The 16,956-nt window shown below is 45.3% G+C and overlaps 1 protein-coding gene across 1 annotated transcript in view; it reads left to right on the top strand.

Moving 5' to 3' along the window:
• The window catches only part of SIAH3 (siah E3 ubiquitin protein ligase family member 3), a 49,428-nt gene that overhangs the window by 30,484 nt on the left and 1,988 nt on the right, over positions 1 to 16,956 (top strand). Inside the window, 2 exon segments of the mRNA XM_072854380.1 lie at positions 8,293 to 8,313; positions 15,255 to 15,272. Of these exon segments, the coding sequence (XP_072710481.1) occupies positions 8,293 to 8,313; positions 15,255 to 15,272 (39 nt within the window).

Genomic DNA, 16,956 nt, shown 5'->3' with positions numbered 1-16,956 from the left:
AGCTCACGTGAGAAGCAAAATGGCGATGTGACTTGCAGGTCCGACTTTGCAATGCCGACTTCGCAACCTCAAGTCTGCCAGAGAGGGAAAGCAGCTCTGGGGAAAGAGCATTTGTGATGAATGAGTCTGGGACTGCAGCAATGGAAAGGGAGTGGGAGGTTTCCCACTGTAACTGCATCAGCACTTTCTGTGGCAACAGGTTCTCCACTGCCTGCCCTGAAGTTAGCTGCTCTCACCAGTGTTGACAAGACCCCAAGCAGGGATGAGGTTAATGATCTGCATCCCAAGCTGGTGAGTACTGGGTCTGCTCTGGTTTGCAGTGGTGGAGGAGCTGAGTTCATACAGCCCTGTTCTGTGCTGGAGTGCACTGGCCTGAGTGGCTGTGGATGGAGGGAAGCAGTGAAGATATTAAAAGTCCTTCGTTGGTCATTTAACTTTTGGGCTATAGTCTAAATCTGAAGTGGGACTTGCTGTATAGCTTCACACCACAACCTTGCAGAGCCTCCTGTTTATGCTTCCCTGAGCCCATGAAAACGGGACAGTCAGCTCTGCTGCTCTGCTGTAGAAGAAAGAGTTATAGCTCTGATTTCCTTCCATCCAGTGCTAAGCTGAAACCCCAATGTGGAGACGAAAGATATAACCCAACTCCACAAAGTAGCGGTAGGATACAGCTCTGAGTACTCTCTCTGCTTGGGGATGCACTAAATAGACCTCTATGAACTAAGGGCAATGGGACAGTTTTCCATCTTATGTTAAATTGGAAAAAGGAACAACTAGTCAAGTAATGACTAGCTAGTAGTTAAGTGTCAGTCAATTTTTACAATTTTCTTTCCTTCAATACATGAGACAATGCCAGGGCACTGTGTCGCACGATGGGAAATGCCTGGTGTGTCAGCATCGGTTGCAGGGAGGAACAACGCTGCTAGATCGGAGACGGTTGGCAGATCCGAGGGTGTAGGGTGCAGCTGGAGCACAGTCTCAGTCTGGGACAGGCGCTATGATGCTGAGCTACGCGTGCATGACGTACAGCCTCCTCACTCTAGGGGCAGGAGGGTCTGAGCAGAAACCAAGTATGTACGTCTTGAGCTTGAGACTCTGCAGGACTGCTAGGGTCTAATTTTGCTTTCACACAGCTCAGAGTCAGGTTATCCATGACGTTCTTCAGTATTTCCCCTAAAACTTGAAAGCTATTTGTTTCCCAGCACTGAGGATACTTTTGAAGGAGACCAGCTTTGCTACCTGGCAGCAGGGAACAGTCTGCAACCAGCATCAGGCTAAGCGCACAGTAGTCTGCCACAGCAGCTGCTGCTGGGAGCAAACTGTCCTGTCCACTGACCCCCATTTGATTCAAAACCTCTTTGGTGGGCAATTTAGCTGCGGGCAGCGATGGAGGGAAAAGGGCCAAGCAAGTACATGGCTAACTGCTCCTTTTTCTGTATGAAGTCCAATGTGCGGCAGCAAGGTTGCACTTCCAGGTAGCAATGGGAGGAAGCCAGTGCAAGCTGAAAGTCCTGCTGGGCTCCATGTTTCAGGCCCACGGCTCAAGGTCCTCTCATCGCTGAGTTTTTCCTGTATGTATTTCTAGAAAGAGCCTCTGGTAAAGACAGTGTTCATCTCATTATCAATTCAATTTTTGTGACAGCCCTACTAGGGCTCTTAATTTCTTGTGTTAAAACAACAAATGAGATGACCCAACTGCAATCTCTAAGAGGTATCATGGGTCAGTAATCATTCATTTGTTATAGTGCCTCTCACCCGAAGGACGGAGATGAAAATTTGTCCTCCTAATGGCAAGAGCTGTAAATTAGTTTTATTTCACTGTTAAATCTAGAGGCCTGGAAATTAGGATGACCAGCCCTTAGCTGGGAAGAAAATGTGTCAGCTTAAGGGATTTTCTGCATTAGGCAAATAGGCAGCTCATAATTACCTATTAAACAGTCACAGCGGCTGTCTCCTGACACCCTTTGCTACTCCGACTCGTGACTCTCCTACTGCACTGAACGTGGTGAAACTTTTCAAGTCTGATGTCCAGTTCTGGGCCAGTGACCTCAGCTCCACTTCTAGCCATGGAAGAGAAGTTAATATCTCCTGTAGGTGCTGCACGGTAATTTCATCTTTCCCTGAAGATGGGGATGTTCAAGATGTTCAGGATGATGAATTGCTCTGTGGAGGTACATCTTATCTCCATTATTAAGGGAGCTTCAGGTGAGTAGCTCAGATTTGAACATGTCTATCCTTTAGATATATACATTTAGGTGAGACAAATCCCACACAAAATTTATCCGGTTATTTGTCACAGGTGTTTCTTCTGCTAAGTAATGCTATCCTTCTCATTGAAGGCTTTGCAAGACCTGTGAGTCTAAAAGATGTTGTTCTGAGTTAACACAGACTCTCTGTGGATTTGGAAATTGCAGGGTGAGCCATCACTGCATGCCCATAGGGTAGAAAGGAGGGAAATGAAGGGTTTTAAAGACAGATGGAAGCTATGTTGATAGGGGCATGATGGAAGCTATGTTGATAGGGGCATGAGGGTGCCTAACAGCCTTCACCGAGCAAGTAGCTGCCTGTGAAGTCTCAGAAACACTTGAGTGGCTCCTCCTGGGAGTGTGGGTGTCTCTCTTGCAGTAACTACACATGGGATTCATGCCTTTGGCCTGACAGGCTGCACAAAACACCACACAGCCATTCCCGCTTGTTAAGCCTGGTCCCAGAGGCTTGCCTAGAGCTCTCCTAGGCCTATACAAAACCAGAAGTGGATGTAATGCCCATCCCAACTGACTCAGGTTGTCACAGGGGCATGCAGTTTGTTGCAGCAAAGCCATGCTGTTGACCCCAGGACAGGAAGCCAGGACTGCAGCCAGGAGCTCAGTGGCTGCCCTGGGTGGTGCAGCCGTGCTCTCTCCTGCACGCTTGCACACTGGCCCGGGCAGGAGGTAGGCAACACTGCAGCATGAGAGGTGGGGAGCAGACCTTCCCTCGGTGTCCCACCCCTGAGCCACTGCACTTCCTCCCTCCAGCCCTGGCAGCCCTTTGGGAAGAAAGAGAGAGGTTTGTCCTGGGAAAAAAAGGTTGAAATGCCTTTGATGTGATGAAATGAGTGGTCTGTCATCTTGTTCAATAACATGTCACACAGAAAGCTCTATAAAAAGCTCTCTATAGAAAGCTGAAAATGCAAAAAAAAAAAAAAAATCCACCCCATTCTCAAATCCTCAAAATGCATAAATGTATCAGAATAGTTATACAATTATTCACTTTTATGATGTGCAAGGTATGGAGTATTGTACAGCCAGACACGTTTATAAGAACATGATTAAGCTGCCTGCATGGGGAGGACCTGGCTGAAGTTAAAACATAAAACCTTCCCACAAGACAAGTGATGGTATGAAGGGGGTCATTAAAGTGCAAGAATAGCTTTGAATAAGAAAAGTGGCACCTCTGCCCCCTTTCTCCAATGCTACACTTGCACTGAAATAGGAAATTTTAGGATGGAGAGCCAGAGAGACCATAACCAATAGAAAGAGCCTGTGATGCTGCAGCCAGAGTTGCACGGCCTATGACAATGGGTTTCCAGCAAGAGCGTCCCTGACTTTAAAAATAACTAGACTCCAGGAGCTGCAGCTCTGCTGGGTGACAGGTCTTTCGCCTCTGGATTGTTCACGGTTTCCCCATGAACAACATTGTCATCCCCTCATGACATCCGACCAGTCAGCCTCACCTCTGTGCCTGGTAAGATCATGGAGCAGATCCTCCTGGAAGACGTCAAAACATATGGAAGACAGGGATTTGATTAGAGACAGCCAACAAGGCTTCACCAAGGACAAATCATGCCTGAGTAATTTAGTGGCCTCCTACAATGGAGTGACTGCATCAGTGGACAAGGGAAGAGCTACAGATGTCATCTATCTGGACTTCTGTAAAGCCTTTGATACAGTCCCCCACAACATTCTTACCTCTAAATTGGAGACAGATGGGTTTGATGGATGGACTGTTAGATGGATAAGGAATTGACCAGATGGCAGTGTCCAAAGAGTTACAGTCAATGGCTCAATATTCAAGTGGAAACCAGTGATGAGTAGTGTCCCTCAATGGTCCTTACTGGGACTAATACTATTTAATATCTTCATTGGTGACATAGACAGTGGGATTGAGTGCACCCTCAGCAAGTTTGTGGATGACACCAAGCTGAGCAGTGCAGTTGGTTCGCTAGAGGGAAAGGATGCCATCCAGAGGTACCTTGGCAGGCTTGAGAAGTGGGCCAGTGTGAACCTCATGAAGTTCAACAAGGCCAAGTGCAAGGTCCTGCACCTGGGTTGGGGCAATCCCCAGTATCAATACAGACTGGGGGATGAATATATTGAGAGCAGCCCTGCAGAGAAGGACTTGGGGATCCTGGTGGATGAAAAATTGGACATGAGCCGCAATATGTGCTTGCAGCCCAGAAAGCCAGTCGTATCCTGGGCTGCATCAAAAGAAGTGTTGCCAGCAGGTCAAGGGAGGTGATGCTCCCCCTCTACTCTGCTCTGGTGAGACCCCACCTGGAGTACTGCATCCAGCTCTGGAGCCCTCAGCACAGGAAAGACATGGATCTGTTGGAGCAGGTCCAGAGGAGGGCCACAAAAATGGTCAGAGGGATGGAACACCCCTCTTGTGAAGAAAGGCTGAGAGAGTTGAGGATGTTCATCCTGGAGAAGAGAAGACCCTGGGGAGACCTTATAGCAGTCTTTCAATACATAAAGGGGATTATAAGAAAGATGGAGAGAGATTTTTTTACCAGGGCCAGTAGTGACAGGAAAAGGGGCATTGGTTTTAAACTGAAAGAGGGTAGGTTTACATTGGACATAAGGAATAAATTTTTTACGATGAGGATGGTGAGACACTGGAACAGGTTGCCCAGAGAAGTTGTGGATGCCCCATCCCTGGAAGCGTTCAAGGTCAGGTTGGACAGGGCTTTGAGCACCCTGATCTAGTGAAAGATGTCCCTGCCCATGGCAGGGGGTTTGGACTAGATGATCTTTAAAGGTCCCTTCCAGCCCAAACTATTCTGTGATTCCATGATTCTATGATCCCTCTTGCTGGTAGCACACGAGGTCAGAGCGGTGGTGCCTGCGGGCTAGGGAATATCAGGGGATTCCCTCCCTGAAAGGGCAATGCTGCAGGAGGGGCAGTGTGGAGAATGACTTGACTTCTTCTCCTCTTCTTTGTCTCAGATCTGAGGCATTTTGATAGGGCAGGCTGGGGAAAAAATGAATGCTGCTATTCTCTGTGCTCTGCTCCTTCTGCAGGCAGAGCACTGCAAACTTGGGGGCTGCAATACGATACCTTTCCATAACCATGAATGTTAACTTAGAAGGTTTTTTTTTTTGGTTTTTTTTTTTTATTCAACAAAACCCTTTAAACTTTCACTCTATTAATAGAGATAATTTTCTTGCTGTAGGTGGAACATTGTCTTCTCTGGCTAAGCTGAACCTCCCTTTCTGTTCTTTCTTTCCACCTGCATCCTCCCCATGTGAAGAAAATTTCTAGAAGAACTATTCTTTGAGAATTTGAGGGGGAGGAAGAAGAAGGAACAGGCTATGATTTGCACAAAATGAAAAGAAGTATTTGTGACACAAGCCAAATGTTCCCACAGAAATGTCCCTTTCCTAGCTGCAAAGAATATATCAATGAAGCAGCAACACACATTACACAAACTAAAAAAATTTCCCCAGACTTGCAGTTTGTTTTTCATGCCCAAAGCTAATGGCTCGCATTGGTTTTCTGGATTGTATTGCGATTTTTCACTTTCTTAAGACTGACTGCACAAACTCAAGACATGCTTTCAGCTGACAGTGGAATAATGATGAATTTTGCATTGTCTTGTAACAGGGAGACTTTTTTCATTCAATGCCGCACTCATGTTGCAGGTACCAGAGCAAGGGCAAGCTGAAAGCTCAGGACTACATCACTAGTGGAGAAGGAGCAGGGATGTGTAGGGGAAAGACGAGTTGCTCTGAGCCTCGCATAATTTATGTTCCCCTCTTCTCTTCCTAATGCTCCTGAAACCTGGGCATGACCTCCACCACACCAGGCCATTGTGGATGGGTCTGAGATGCCCATCGCTCGCCAGTACCAGCAGTGCCTCAGCAGGAGGGAGGTAGACGTGATTTTAAGCCACTCTTGCATTCCCCCAGACACAGTTCTCAGGAGAAAGTCCTAACCAAAAATGAGGAGTATCTTATGGCTGATACATTGCTCAGTGACTGTTACAGAGATGTAGGTATGGGCACAGCCTATGAGACAGGACAGGGAGCCAGTGTCTGCAGCAATGGGTGCCCTGTGGTCCCTCCGTGCTCTGCCTACGTGGCCCCAGCCCAGGATCTGAACTCAGCTGTGACCTGCCTGGCGTAGGTTTAATTGCTCATTATCCCATGCCCGTTGCAAGAGCAATGTAATATAGACCATAGAGCAAATCCTTGTCCAGGAGGTGTGTGTGGATGGGATTGGAGACATGGGTCCCACCAAGAGAGGCTGTGGCCTTGCTCAACAATCACCACCTCATCCCTTCTCTCCTTCCAGCAGACCAGTAATGTTTGTGCCATCCTTTAGCACTCCTGGGGTGCATTCCTGAAAGAGCAGTTAGCAAATTTAAATGCATATAACTGTGATAGCTGTAGATTGCCTGATGGAAGGGAAGCATTTCAATTGTCTCGGGGTGGATTTGGTCTAATTATCTCAGATGACACCAGCAAATCTGCTCCTCTTGGAGACATGCTGTTACTGTAGTAACTTGTAAATGAATATTGGATGATGAGTTATTAGAGCCAGTCTGAACTGGAAAGTTTATGAGCACAGTAGGCAATAATTTCTTCTTCTTTTTTTTCTTTTCCATATTAATTTCTTCCTCAGTGTGAATGTAAAACATAAAATCAACAGGTCAGATATAGGGCTTCTGTGAACTCTGCCTCCCCTATCAGACAGAACAGATGCAGCCTGGAACTACTTTATCACTTTGCTTTTAATTAAAGCCTATAATGGTTTTGCACTTTGTTAACAGGCTTTATACAAAATACAAAGTGGACAAAGGATGAAGTGAATCTTCAGATAATTCTACATTTTGGATTATCTCTTTTTACATATGCAAGCTGTTCACTACATCACCCAGAGCCACAGCCAGCATTGCCTCATGAGCGATCTGGCGATAAACAGTGGTTACACACTGCCCTTCTGGAGCAAGAGCTGACAGTGTGTGCCTTGGCTTCCAATACCTTCCCTGTGTGGCCAAAGGAGGTGGTGTTTAGAGGCATCACCCTTGCTTAAACAAGGTATAAATTCTTCTTCTAGTCCAAGGAGAAGAAAGGAAACTTCTCCATCCCCCTCAGCAGTTGCAATGCAACACCAAGTACTCTGTACTATGGTTTGTTGTCACTGCATTGTGCCCAGTCCTAAAATGCAACAAAGGGAATTCAAGCAGCAAATCAGGTCCTGAGGGCACGTCCCACTCTCCAGCCTGGCTTCTTCTGTGTCTGTAGTGGCTACAACCCCTCTGCAAGGTTGGGCAGTCTGCCTGGAAGAGGTTCAGGGTTCCCCAGAACCGAAATGGAGAGGGACACGATCAGATTATCTCTAAACTACCAGCAGAGGAGGAAGCCCATGTTTCTGACCTGCAGCTGCCCACCCTTTCCACCTCTGTTGCTGATGGTAGCTGTAACTCAGGATCTGGGATTTGTCCCCAGTAGCCTTCTGCACTTCAAGGAATCTCCCTATGGTGGAGTCAGGCTCTGTCTCTGCTCCCTCCATGGTCATGCTGGGGACACCGGCTCCTGCACAACCAAAACAGCCTCAGTTCAACTCCTTGCTTCAGTGCCTCTGCAAAGGGCTTAAATGGTGCTGGCAAGAGCACCCTCATGGGCTTCTCCTTGAGGAACAGGAGCAGTTCATTGTCTTCTATTGTTCCCCTTAGTTTTAAAAGCCCTTTAAAATTTCCAGGAAGCCAATGTTTCTGTCAGGGGGTCCCAAACCCAAGTAACAGAGAGCAGAAAGGCAATGTGGGTGTCACGGTTTAACCCCAGCTGGCAACTAAGCACCACACAGCTGCTCGCTCACTCCTGCCCAGTGGGAAGGGGGAGAGAATCAGAAGAGTAAAAGTGAGAAAACTCGTGGGTTGAGATAAAGACAGTTTAATAGGTAAAGGAAAAGCTATGCACACAAGCAAAGCAAAACAAAGAATTCATTCACTGCTTCCCATGGGCAGGCAGGTGTTCAGCCACCTCCAGGAAAGCAGGGCTCCATCACGCGTAACGGTGACTTGGGAAGACAAACACCATCACTCCAAATGTCCCCCCACTTCCTTCTTCTTCCCCCAGCTTTATATGCTGAGCATGACATCATACGGTATGGAATAGCCCTTTGGTCAGTTGGGGTCAGCTGTCCCAGCTGTGCCCCCTCCCAACTTGTTGTGCCCCTCCAGCCTCCTCGCTGGTGGGGTGGGGTGAGAAGCAGAAGAGGCCTTGACTCTGTGTAAGCACTGCTCAGCTAAAACATCCCTGTGTTATCAACACTGTTTCCAGCACAAATCTAAAACATAGCCCCATACTAGCTACTATGACGAAAATTAACTCTAGCCCAGCCAAAACCAGCACATTCTCCACCCCTTATTCCATACCATTTACGTCATGCTCAGGTCCCACACTATCCAATACATCCTCATTAATCACTACTCCCCATCCTTTGATATAATACACAGATATCATTCCCTTAGCCTATGGACCACCCTTGTAAAATGTCCATAAAATGTCCACAAATGTCCATAAAATGTCAAGTGAGTTCATTTAGTCCATGACTTTGGGCTCCATCTGCTATGGTGGTCACTCTGGGCAGGAGAGTTGGTGTGTTGCATGGAGTTACTGGGCACCAAAGCCAGCTCAGGTGCTGCACTTGCACTGCTTCTTGTAAGGTTTGTCATCCATTGGTTCAGGCGGTTCCTGCTACAGTAATTCCTATAACATGCAACTCAGATCATGAGTTACCAAACTTTAAAGGTATTTCCATTACAATCTCCACCCTTGGTCCCTTTGGACCAGACCCCAGGGTTTAACATTGCAAGGAACTCCTCCGCTTGCCCCTAGTCTTGCTAGCAGCAAGTGGTTCCTGCTATAGTACTTCCTATAACATGCAACTCAAATCCTGGGTTACAACAATTTAAAGGTATATCCATTACAATCTCCACCCCTGCTCCCCTTGGGCCACATTATAGCGTTTAACATTGCAATGAAGTCCTCCCCTTGCCCCTGCTCTGGCTTGGACTTATCCACAGACTGCAGTCCCTTAAGGTTGTACCTGCTCCAAGTGGAGCCTTATCTACGAGCCACAGTCTCTCCAGGGGTATACCTGCTGCGGCATAGACTTATCCACAGCCACAGTTGCTTTGAGGTGCACCTGTTCCAGCGTGGCCTTATCCAGTGGCCACAATGCCTTCAGAGATAGACCTGCTCCAACATGGCCTTACCCACAGCCACAGTCCCTTCAGGAGTAAACCTGCTTCAACATGGCTGCAGTCCCTCCAGGGGTGTACCTGCTCTGTTGTGGGCTTACCCATGGCAACGTGCTTTGAGGTGCTCCAGCATGGCCTCATGCACAGCCACTGATGCTTCAAGGTGTACCTGCTGCACCATGGACTTATCCACAGCCACAGATGCTTCGAGGTTTACCTTCTCCAGTGTGGACTTACCTTTGGGTCACAATCCCTTCAGAGGTATACCTGCTGCAGCAGACACGTGCTCTGTGTAAGCACTGCTCAGCAGTAACTAAAACATCCCTGTGTTATCAACACTGTTTTCAGCACAAATCCAAAACATAGCCCCATACTAGCTGCTGTGAAGGAAATTAACGCTACCCCAGCCAAAGCCAGCACAGTGAGTGAGGGTAGTGAACATGGGTGCAGGATAAGCCTGCACTGAGCAAGGATGCTCTAGACGTTACGAGTGTGTCTGGTCCTATGCATTCCCACAGTCATGGTCTCATACTGTTTTTACTCAAAGCCAGGATGCCTTTTTTTCTGTTGTTACAGATCTTAAAGCTAAGATTCACCCTTGGTTAAGGCCTCTGAGCAGGCACAGGGCAATTACCCCACAGCAGGTGATGTAGATCAGCTTGCCAACCTGCTAGACCTCCACAGGTCCAGGTGCTTCCATTTCATCCATTTCACCTCCATGCTTTTCATTTATTTTGGCAAATAACTGTGCCAGATGCTCCACAGGAATTGCTTGTGTGCATGTATTTTATTCCTCAAAGAAAGCACAGAAAGTGATCTCAGGTTAGCCACAGAGTAAGATCCAGCAAACAGAGCAGCTAAACCAGGATCATTTGTCTGCGTGTCCATGACCCATTTGCAGCTTTGGCTGAGGGTCAGTGAGGTGGTGCATCTCCCTTCAGCCTGAAACATGGGAAGTTTAGGTGTCCTCCCACATGGGCTGGGAATGGTTCATCAAATTTGGTTTTAAAGCAGTAGAGCTGGAAAGCATGACCTTGCTCCACCCTGCCAGTGTCTACGCCTAGATCTCTCTCAGAAAGCATCTACGAGACTGAAATGCTTTAGTATGGATCCTGTTTATATTTCATTATAATTACATTGTTTTCAATATATTGAAGAATGTCAAGTTTCTTGATATTTTTTGCTTGCACTTCAAGACTGCATGACGGTTTAGGTTGAAAACCCTGATTTTTGAAAAGCAAGCAAGGAGTTTTAATTTGAGAATAATGTCTTTCTTTCCATCTGGGATACATTTAAAATGCTGTAACATATTTTTGCTACATCTACCACAAAAACAAATTTCTTTTTTCCAAAATACCTCTAAAACTGTGTGGCTTCATCTAAAATTCAGGGTCCTCTGGTACAGAGAAGTGTGGTGCTACAGTGCGGACATGTACTAAAGCGGCATTTTCTCTGCACAGTCAGAGGTGTGTAATTAGCATGAGGACAGCCATTAACACATCCCGTGCGCTGTGTCACCAAGTCATGCCTGATTATGTTGCAAAGTGAGATTAGCAAAATGAGCTTGAAGTTGTCCTCTCGCTGCCATTTGATAGTAGGGAAAACAAATCCTTCCTCTGCCAAAGCTGCAACTAATATTCAGTACTTAAGAAATTCAACTGATGCATTCATAATGAATAGGGTTTTGTGTAATTAAAATTTTAAATAAATCCCCAACATGAGCCCTGGCTTGGACTTCTTAATTTCAGATATGGGAGTACAGCTTTTGACAAAATAGGTTGAGGGTTTTTTTTTTTCCTTCCTTCTCTTTTCTTTCATCTGAGAGATTTACAAAATCTCATTAGCATACTAAAAAATAGTAGAAGATAAATTAAATGAAAACTAGGATTAAAAGACTCACTAGTTTCTTCATGTCACCTTTATAGTTCTTTTGAGCATCTGTCCCTGTGTGGTGGGTGTAAGTAACGTGGAGGTGGATGTTAGTGGGTGGCAAAGCTTTTATGAGACAGAAAGAAACTGAGAATTAGAAAATTATTGGAGGCAGTTTCCATACAGATGAGAAGAAGCAAAAAGACCCTGAGAAGCCAGGGAAGAGGAGGAAGACAGTAAGAAAACTGAATAAATGGCACATTTCACTGGCAAAGAAAAAGCCAATATGTTTCAACAGAAACCCTGAAAGTTCCCATGGAGCTCTCACTCAAAGCATCCCCAAGCTACAGGCCTGGGTCCCTCCTTCCCTGTAGAAATGTTTAGGTCAAAGCCAAAAACCTGCCAAGTTCTCATTTCCAGGTTGCTCACCTACGTACAGTATGACTGCATCCCGTGTTGTCCCGTTGTCACACGTAGGGTGATGGAGGAGATGAAATAAGCGATGGCAGGTTAGCAAGGAGGTCCTGTAGCTGGGAGGAAGACCACGTTGCCCTGGAGAGCTGGACTCCATTCATGCCTCTGCATGGAAAGCCCTGTATGATACTGGAGAGTAATTTACAGCAAGCTGATCATGGATAGCTTCTAGTCAGACGATCTCTGCTCCTGAGTTGCTCAACCTAAAGCCTTAGATCTGATTTGCGGACAGTTTGATCACTTCTAGCTGCATCTGAGGTTAATGGAGGCTGGATTTTGAAAATATCAAGTGTTCTATGAGGCAATTCTACTATGAAAAATCAGGTGTGGTGTGATATAACCTGGGCAACTAAATATGGTCAATACACTTGGATCATTAATCTCTCTGTGCCTAAATTCCTTGACCCTAAAGTGGGAAATAATACTGCCGTTGTGCCTCAGCTCAGCATCATAGGTATCAGCTGACGGATGCCTGTGATGCACAAATAGACACAGACACAGCAATGAGCCTCACAGAAGAAAAAATACATGATAAAATGAGCTCCTAGAGACAGTTTTTTAAAAAACATGCAGTCTCAAATTTGGGACTATTTTCACAAGGACAGCAAAAATAAGCTCATAGTCAAAATGCATGGGCTTCAATCCCCCAGGTGCCACCCACAGAGAACTTCTTAAAATAAAAAAGGTACCAAAATGGTTTAAGCTGGACAAAACAATGTGTTTTTCCCTGCTGCATTTTTTCCCCAATTAGAAACATTTTAAACAGACCTGCAAGTGTTATGAGTCTATATATAAATACGTGTGTATTTGCGTAAGTGCATATATACTTTAATATATATTTTAAAGTCAGCCTGAATCAGGTGTTATCCCAAACAACCAAGTTTTACAGAGTTAGACACGATAGGAAACTGGATCTCAGCGCGGGGTCAGCCGTAGCAGGAGGCAGCATTAGCACAGGTGGTGGGTTTGTAAGAGGGGTGTGAGCACAGCCCCTCTCAACCCCTGGCTCCCACCAAAGGTCACGGCTGCTGTGAACATGCATGGCTCCTACCAAGTCCCCTGTCATCCAGCCAAGAAAGCTGTGGCTGAGGAGGAAAGAGTTTGGATCCACCGAAGGAGCAGATACGGGTTCCCTCTCGGGAGGAGGATTAGGTTGCGGTGTCTCAGGGTGTGCTGAAGCTGGACCGGGGCAGAGAGAGAGCACTCTCTGCTAGTTCAGGCTGGCTGGCGTGTCCGATGGCTTCATTTTCATCTCTGCTATTTTCTGTGTGACCCTGATCAGAAGCTCTACTGTGAGGGCTGTCAGGCTACACCATTGACTTCCCCAAGCAAATAACCCAGCCCATGGGTGAATTAATGAGTGTTTGCGAAGTTGTGTGTGATCACTGGATAAAATGCAGTTGCATTTGCATTGAAGTGTCTCGAAAAGGGTGATTATTCATAGCATCTGCTTTGCTGTCAGAAACCCTTATTGACTGAGCAGCAAATGAGTCCTTGTCCTCACTCCTTGGGATGTTCTCTTCAGCACGCACTGCGCTGTTCATGGGCATGTAAAAGGCTGATTTTTTTTCACGTTAAGTGCATTACTGTAAGTAGAAGTATGAATGAAGCATCCAGGCTCCCAGTATAACACTGGGGAACACTGGAAAGTGCAGAAAGGTGACATTTAACCTTCACTCTGAAGACCTGAGCAGCATTTATTCTGCTACAATACCGCAGTGCTACTCGCCTTCCTTTTACTCCAGATCATCAGGGTCTGGGTCCTCTCCATGGGGTGGGAGGACTGAATTCAACCCTCCCTCACCCTGAGGGGTTTGCAGTGAGCAAATTCCCCATTTGCAAGTCAGGACTTTAATTGCAAGGCATCTGGCTGCTCAGGGCAGCAGCCACCTTTGCTCTCCCATTTGAAGCTGTGCCAACGTGCAGCAGAGAAGCAGGGTTTGAGGGATCGCAGTGTAGCTGATGCCTGCACCCCACAGGGCTGGGAGCTCAGCCAGCAGGGGTGCAGTGTGCGTTGCTGCCTCTGTTTCCACTATTTTTACCATAGTTGACCTAAAGTCTTTGCTAGTTAAAATACAAAAGGTCGCCCAGAGCATAAAGAGCAATACCAAAGCCCTCTCTCCTGGGTGGGTGCCTCAGCTTTGCAGCTGCAGACTCAGACACATGCTTGTCCCTACCTCTTGGAGATCTTGGAGATCTCTATCTTTGGATATCTTGGAGATCTCTACCTCTTGGATCTACCCCTCGACCTTCCCCTGGATTTTCTATCAAGTCACTGGTGACTGGAGGTGTAATGGTGGTAGGGAGCCATAGATTTACACCCTCGTGTGAACGGGCATCCATTTCTCTCTCCGTGGACTGCATTGTCTCCAGTGCAGCAGAAGAAGGCCATAGTGGTACAACTGTCTCCTGACCAAAATAGGGATACTATTCTGCTCCTTGACTAGAAACCAGTAAAGCCTCTGTGGGTCTGTCCCGAGGATGGGTTTGGTCCTGGCTGCATGTAGAGAGTGGCGTCTGGGGGGATGTTCCTTCAGTATCTCTTGGGATGAAGTGAATTGCACTCCGGGGCTCTGCATGGGCTGCAAAAGGAGCTGATGTTCTTCAGAGTTAGCCACCTACTCCACAGACATCACAGTTAGAACAGATGAGTCACACCTAGAGCGGTTTGTTGCATTTGTAGCAGAAAGTCTGTAGAAAGGCTGGGGCAGGACCCAGAAGCCCTGTGTCCTGGGTCCAAATATAACCTTTCTTTTTTTCTCCATAAGAAAATCACCATGTGTTTATAAATTGCTCTTTGCTAAATGACTTGTTCTTAAAGAGAATTACACTGTAATAAGCTGCATCATTAAAAAGAAATTTTTCTGTGAGCAGCAGAGCCTGGTTTCCTGCAGTTTGGTGTCTCATGGTGGGATTATCTTGCATCTAATGAGGAGCACTCTGGCTGAAGCCTTTTCTCCTGTTCATAAAGACATTGTCTCATGTGGGTTCTCTGGTGTCTATAATACATTTGGGATCAAACTGCCGTTGTTTAGGTTCTCTCCTATCTGACAAAGTAATATTGCCCACATGGCAAGCTGTTCCTCCCTGGAGATGCGAAAGGGTCATACTTCTCTGCCTTGCTGCCTCTTCTCACAAAACCGGTTGAAAATTAAAGCCTTTAAGACTTCTATCACACAGTTAAATTTGAGGGAAATTGGCCAACAGGCTAAAAGATAATTGAGAATAATACTGGACTGACACAACAATATAATAAACCTAATATTGTTAGGTAATCAGGCAATAAATGATGGAAAGTAAATACTGGAGCAGATTAAACATGGGAAAAAAAGTTCATAAATATTTATTCAAGCATTTAAATGCACTCAAGGTGACCATTTTATGCCAGTTTTACATATCAATTTTAGAGGTTCTCTTCACAGCCATATGAAAGACCAACAAGGGCACAGGCACCCCAATAGTTACACTCATACCTCAAAAATAAAAGTAAAAGAATAGTTTTCTGTGAGACTTTTTTCCACAGAGACAGGGAATTTTTAAATGTTTCTTTCAGAATATTACAAAGTTTAGAATTTAGAAACAGCAATGTTGAATAATTCAGAAACCAGATTTTGAAGATGATTCTCACCTAGTCAGAGAATAAAAATAGATCATGTGGTTTGTGCTGGATTTCTAGAATTTTCAATGAACCTGAACTGAACAGTCAGACCAAAAATCCTTTGCTGAAGTGATTCATGGAAATGTTTCAAAAATGTGAGATGTGAAAGGGAATTCTCAATTATTTGCACACACACACACAAAAAACACAAATGAAGGAAAGAAGAAAGATACATTGAATAAATTGCTCATCATAATTTATTTTTCCAGTTTCTGAGCCACAGAAATGTGCTTGTCATAAAGTGCTTTTTGGAGATACTTGTATTTTCTTACCTTGGATACAGTTTAGAGGGATGAGCTACCATTGTTCTCCATGCTTATCAAATTAGGAGAATGCATTTCTAAATTCAATTACATCCTCAGTGGAAATGGTTTCTCTGACTCTGGTAATCTTTGGAGAGGAATTATACACAGTCTATAAAGCTTCACATTTCAAAACCTAATTTTGAATGTTATTCAAGAGGTTAATTTAAGATTCATCTTCCTAAAGAGGAGTTAAATAAAACTGATAGAAGGCTGGAACTTGTCGAGTGGTTGAGAGGTTTATCAGCATGTGAGTATGAGTTCATTAGTTTTAATTAGTATAATCACTAATGTTGCATTAACAGTTTGGTGAGAGAAAGTAATTGCTCACACCCACTGTATTAGATTGGGAGATTAGAATTCATTTTATGAGGCAATTAGCATTTCAGGGATTTTTTAAAAGGCTTTTACGATCTGCCATTGTAGTAGCCTTCTTCACCAAAAGAGTTTAAATTAACCATAACTTTCATCCTAATGGAATGCAAAAATTAATGTAGAATTAAGTGTGAACCAGTCCTCTCCAGAAATCCCACCATGATAAGCAGGCAGCTAAAACCACAAACCTCGATTAGTTTATAATGACCTGTTTTATTTCCCAGACAATGATAGTAATTTATCTGACCTCAATTCATTATCTTGTTGGAAAGTTTATATTCTTGAATTTTATACAGCAAAACAAATAAAAAATGAGGAAGGAAACAGCAGAACAGTACTACTGAAGTAATAGTTTTGCTCCCAAGAAAAAGCTGCAAGGTTCAATAACAAGGCTTAAATAGTCAATTATTCTTCATATCAAATGTCAGAGGAAGAAGAATCATCTCCCTTTGACACCCAGTGTCTTGGGAAGAACCACGCATTACACAGCAGCAGCAATCACAACCCTGCTCTGCCCATCACATCCCTTGGCAGCTGCTGACAAAATGGAAATCCTGAACGGAGATCCAGGACTCTGTCATCCTGGTTGGCAAGGAAGCCCTGGTCATCTGAGAGCTGGGACAGCTGGCCCAAAAGATTGCCTTCCAAAACATCCTGGAAAGCAAAAGTGCAAGTTCTGGGAGGAAAGACTGTATGCAGTCTCTCACGTCAAGGCTGTAATGAAAGGCATCACGGTATCCATAGAGAGATGAGACAACATACCATTTGCAATGTATCTGGCACCTATTATACGGGACTATGCTTGCCCC

The sequence above is a fragment of the Ciconia boyciana genome, chromosome 1, assembly GCF_034638445.1.
Source record: "Ciconia boyciana chromosome 1, ASM3463844v1, whole genome shotgun sequence".
Lineage (NCBI taxonomy): Eukaryota > Metazoa > Chordata > Aves > Ciconiiformes > Ciconiidae > Ciconia > Ciconia boyciana.
This window is presented reverse-complemented; position numbering and strand designations above follow the sequence as displayed.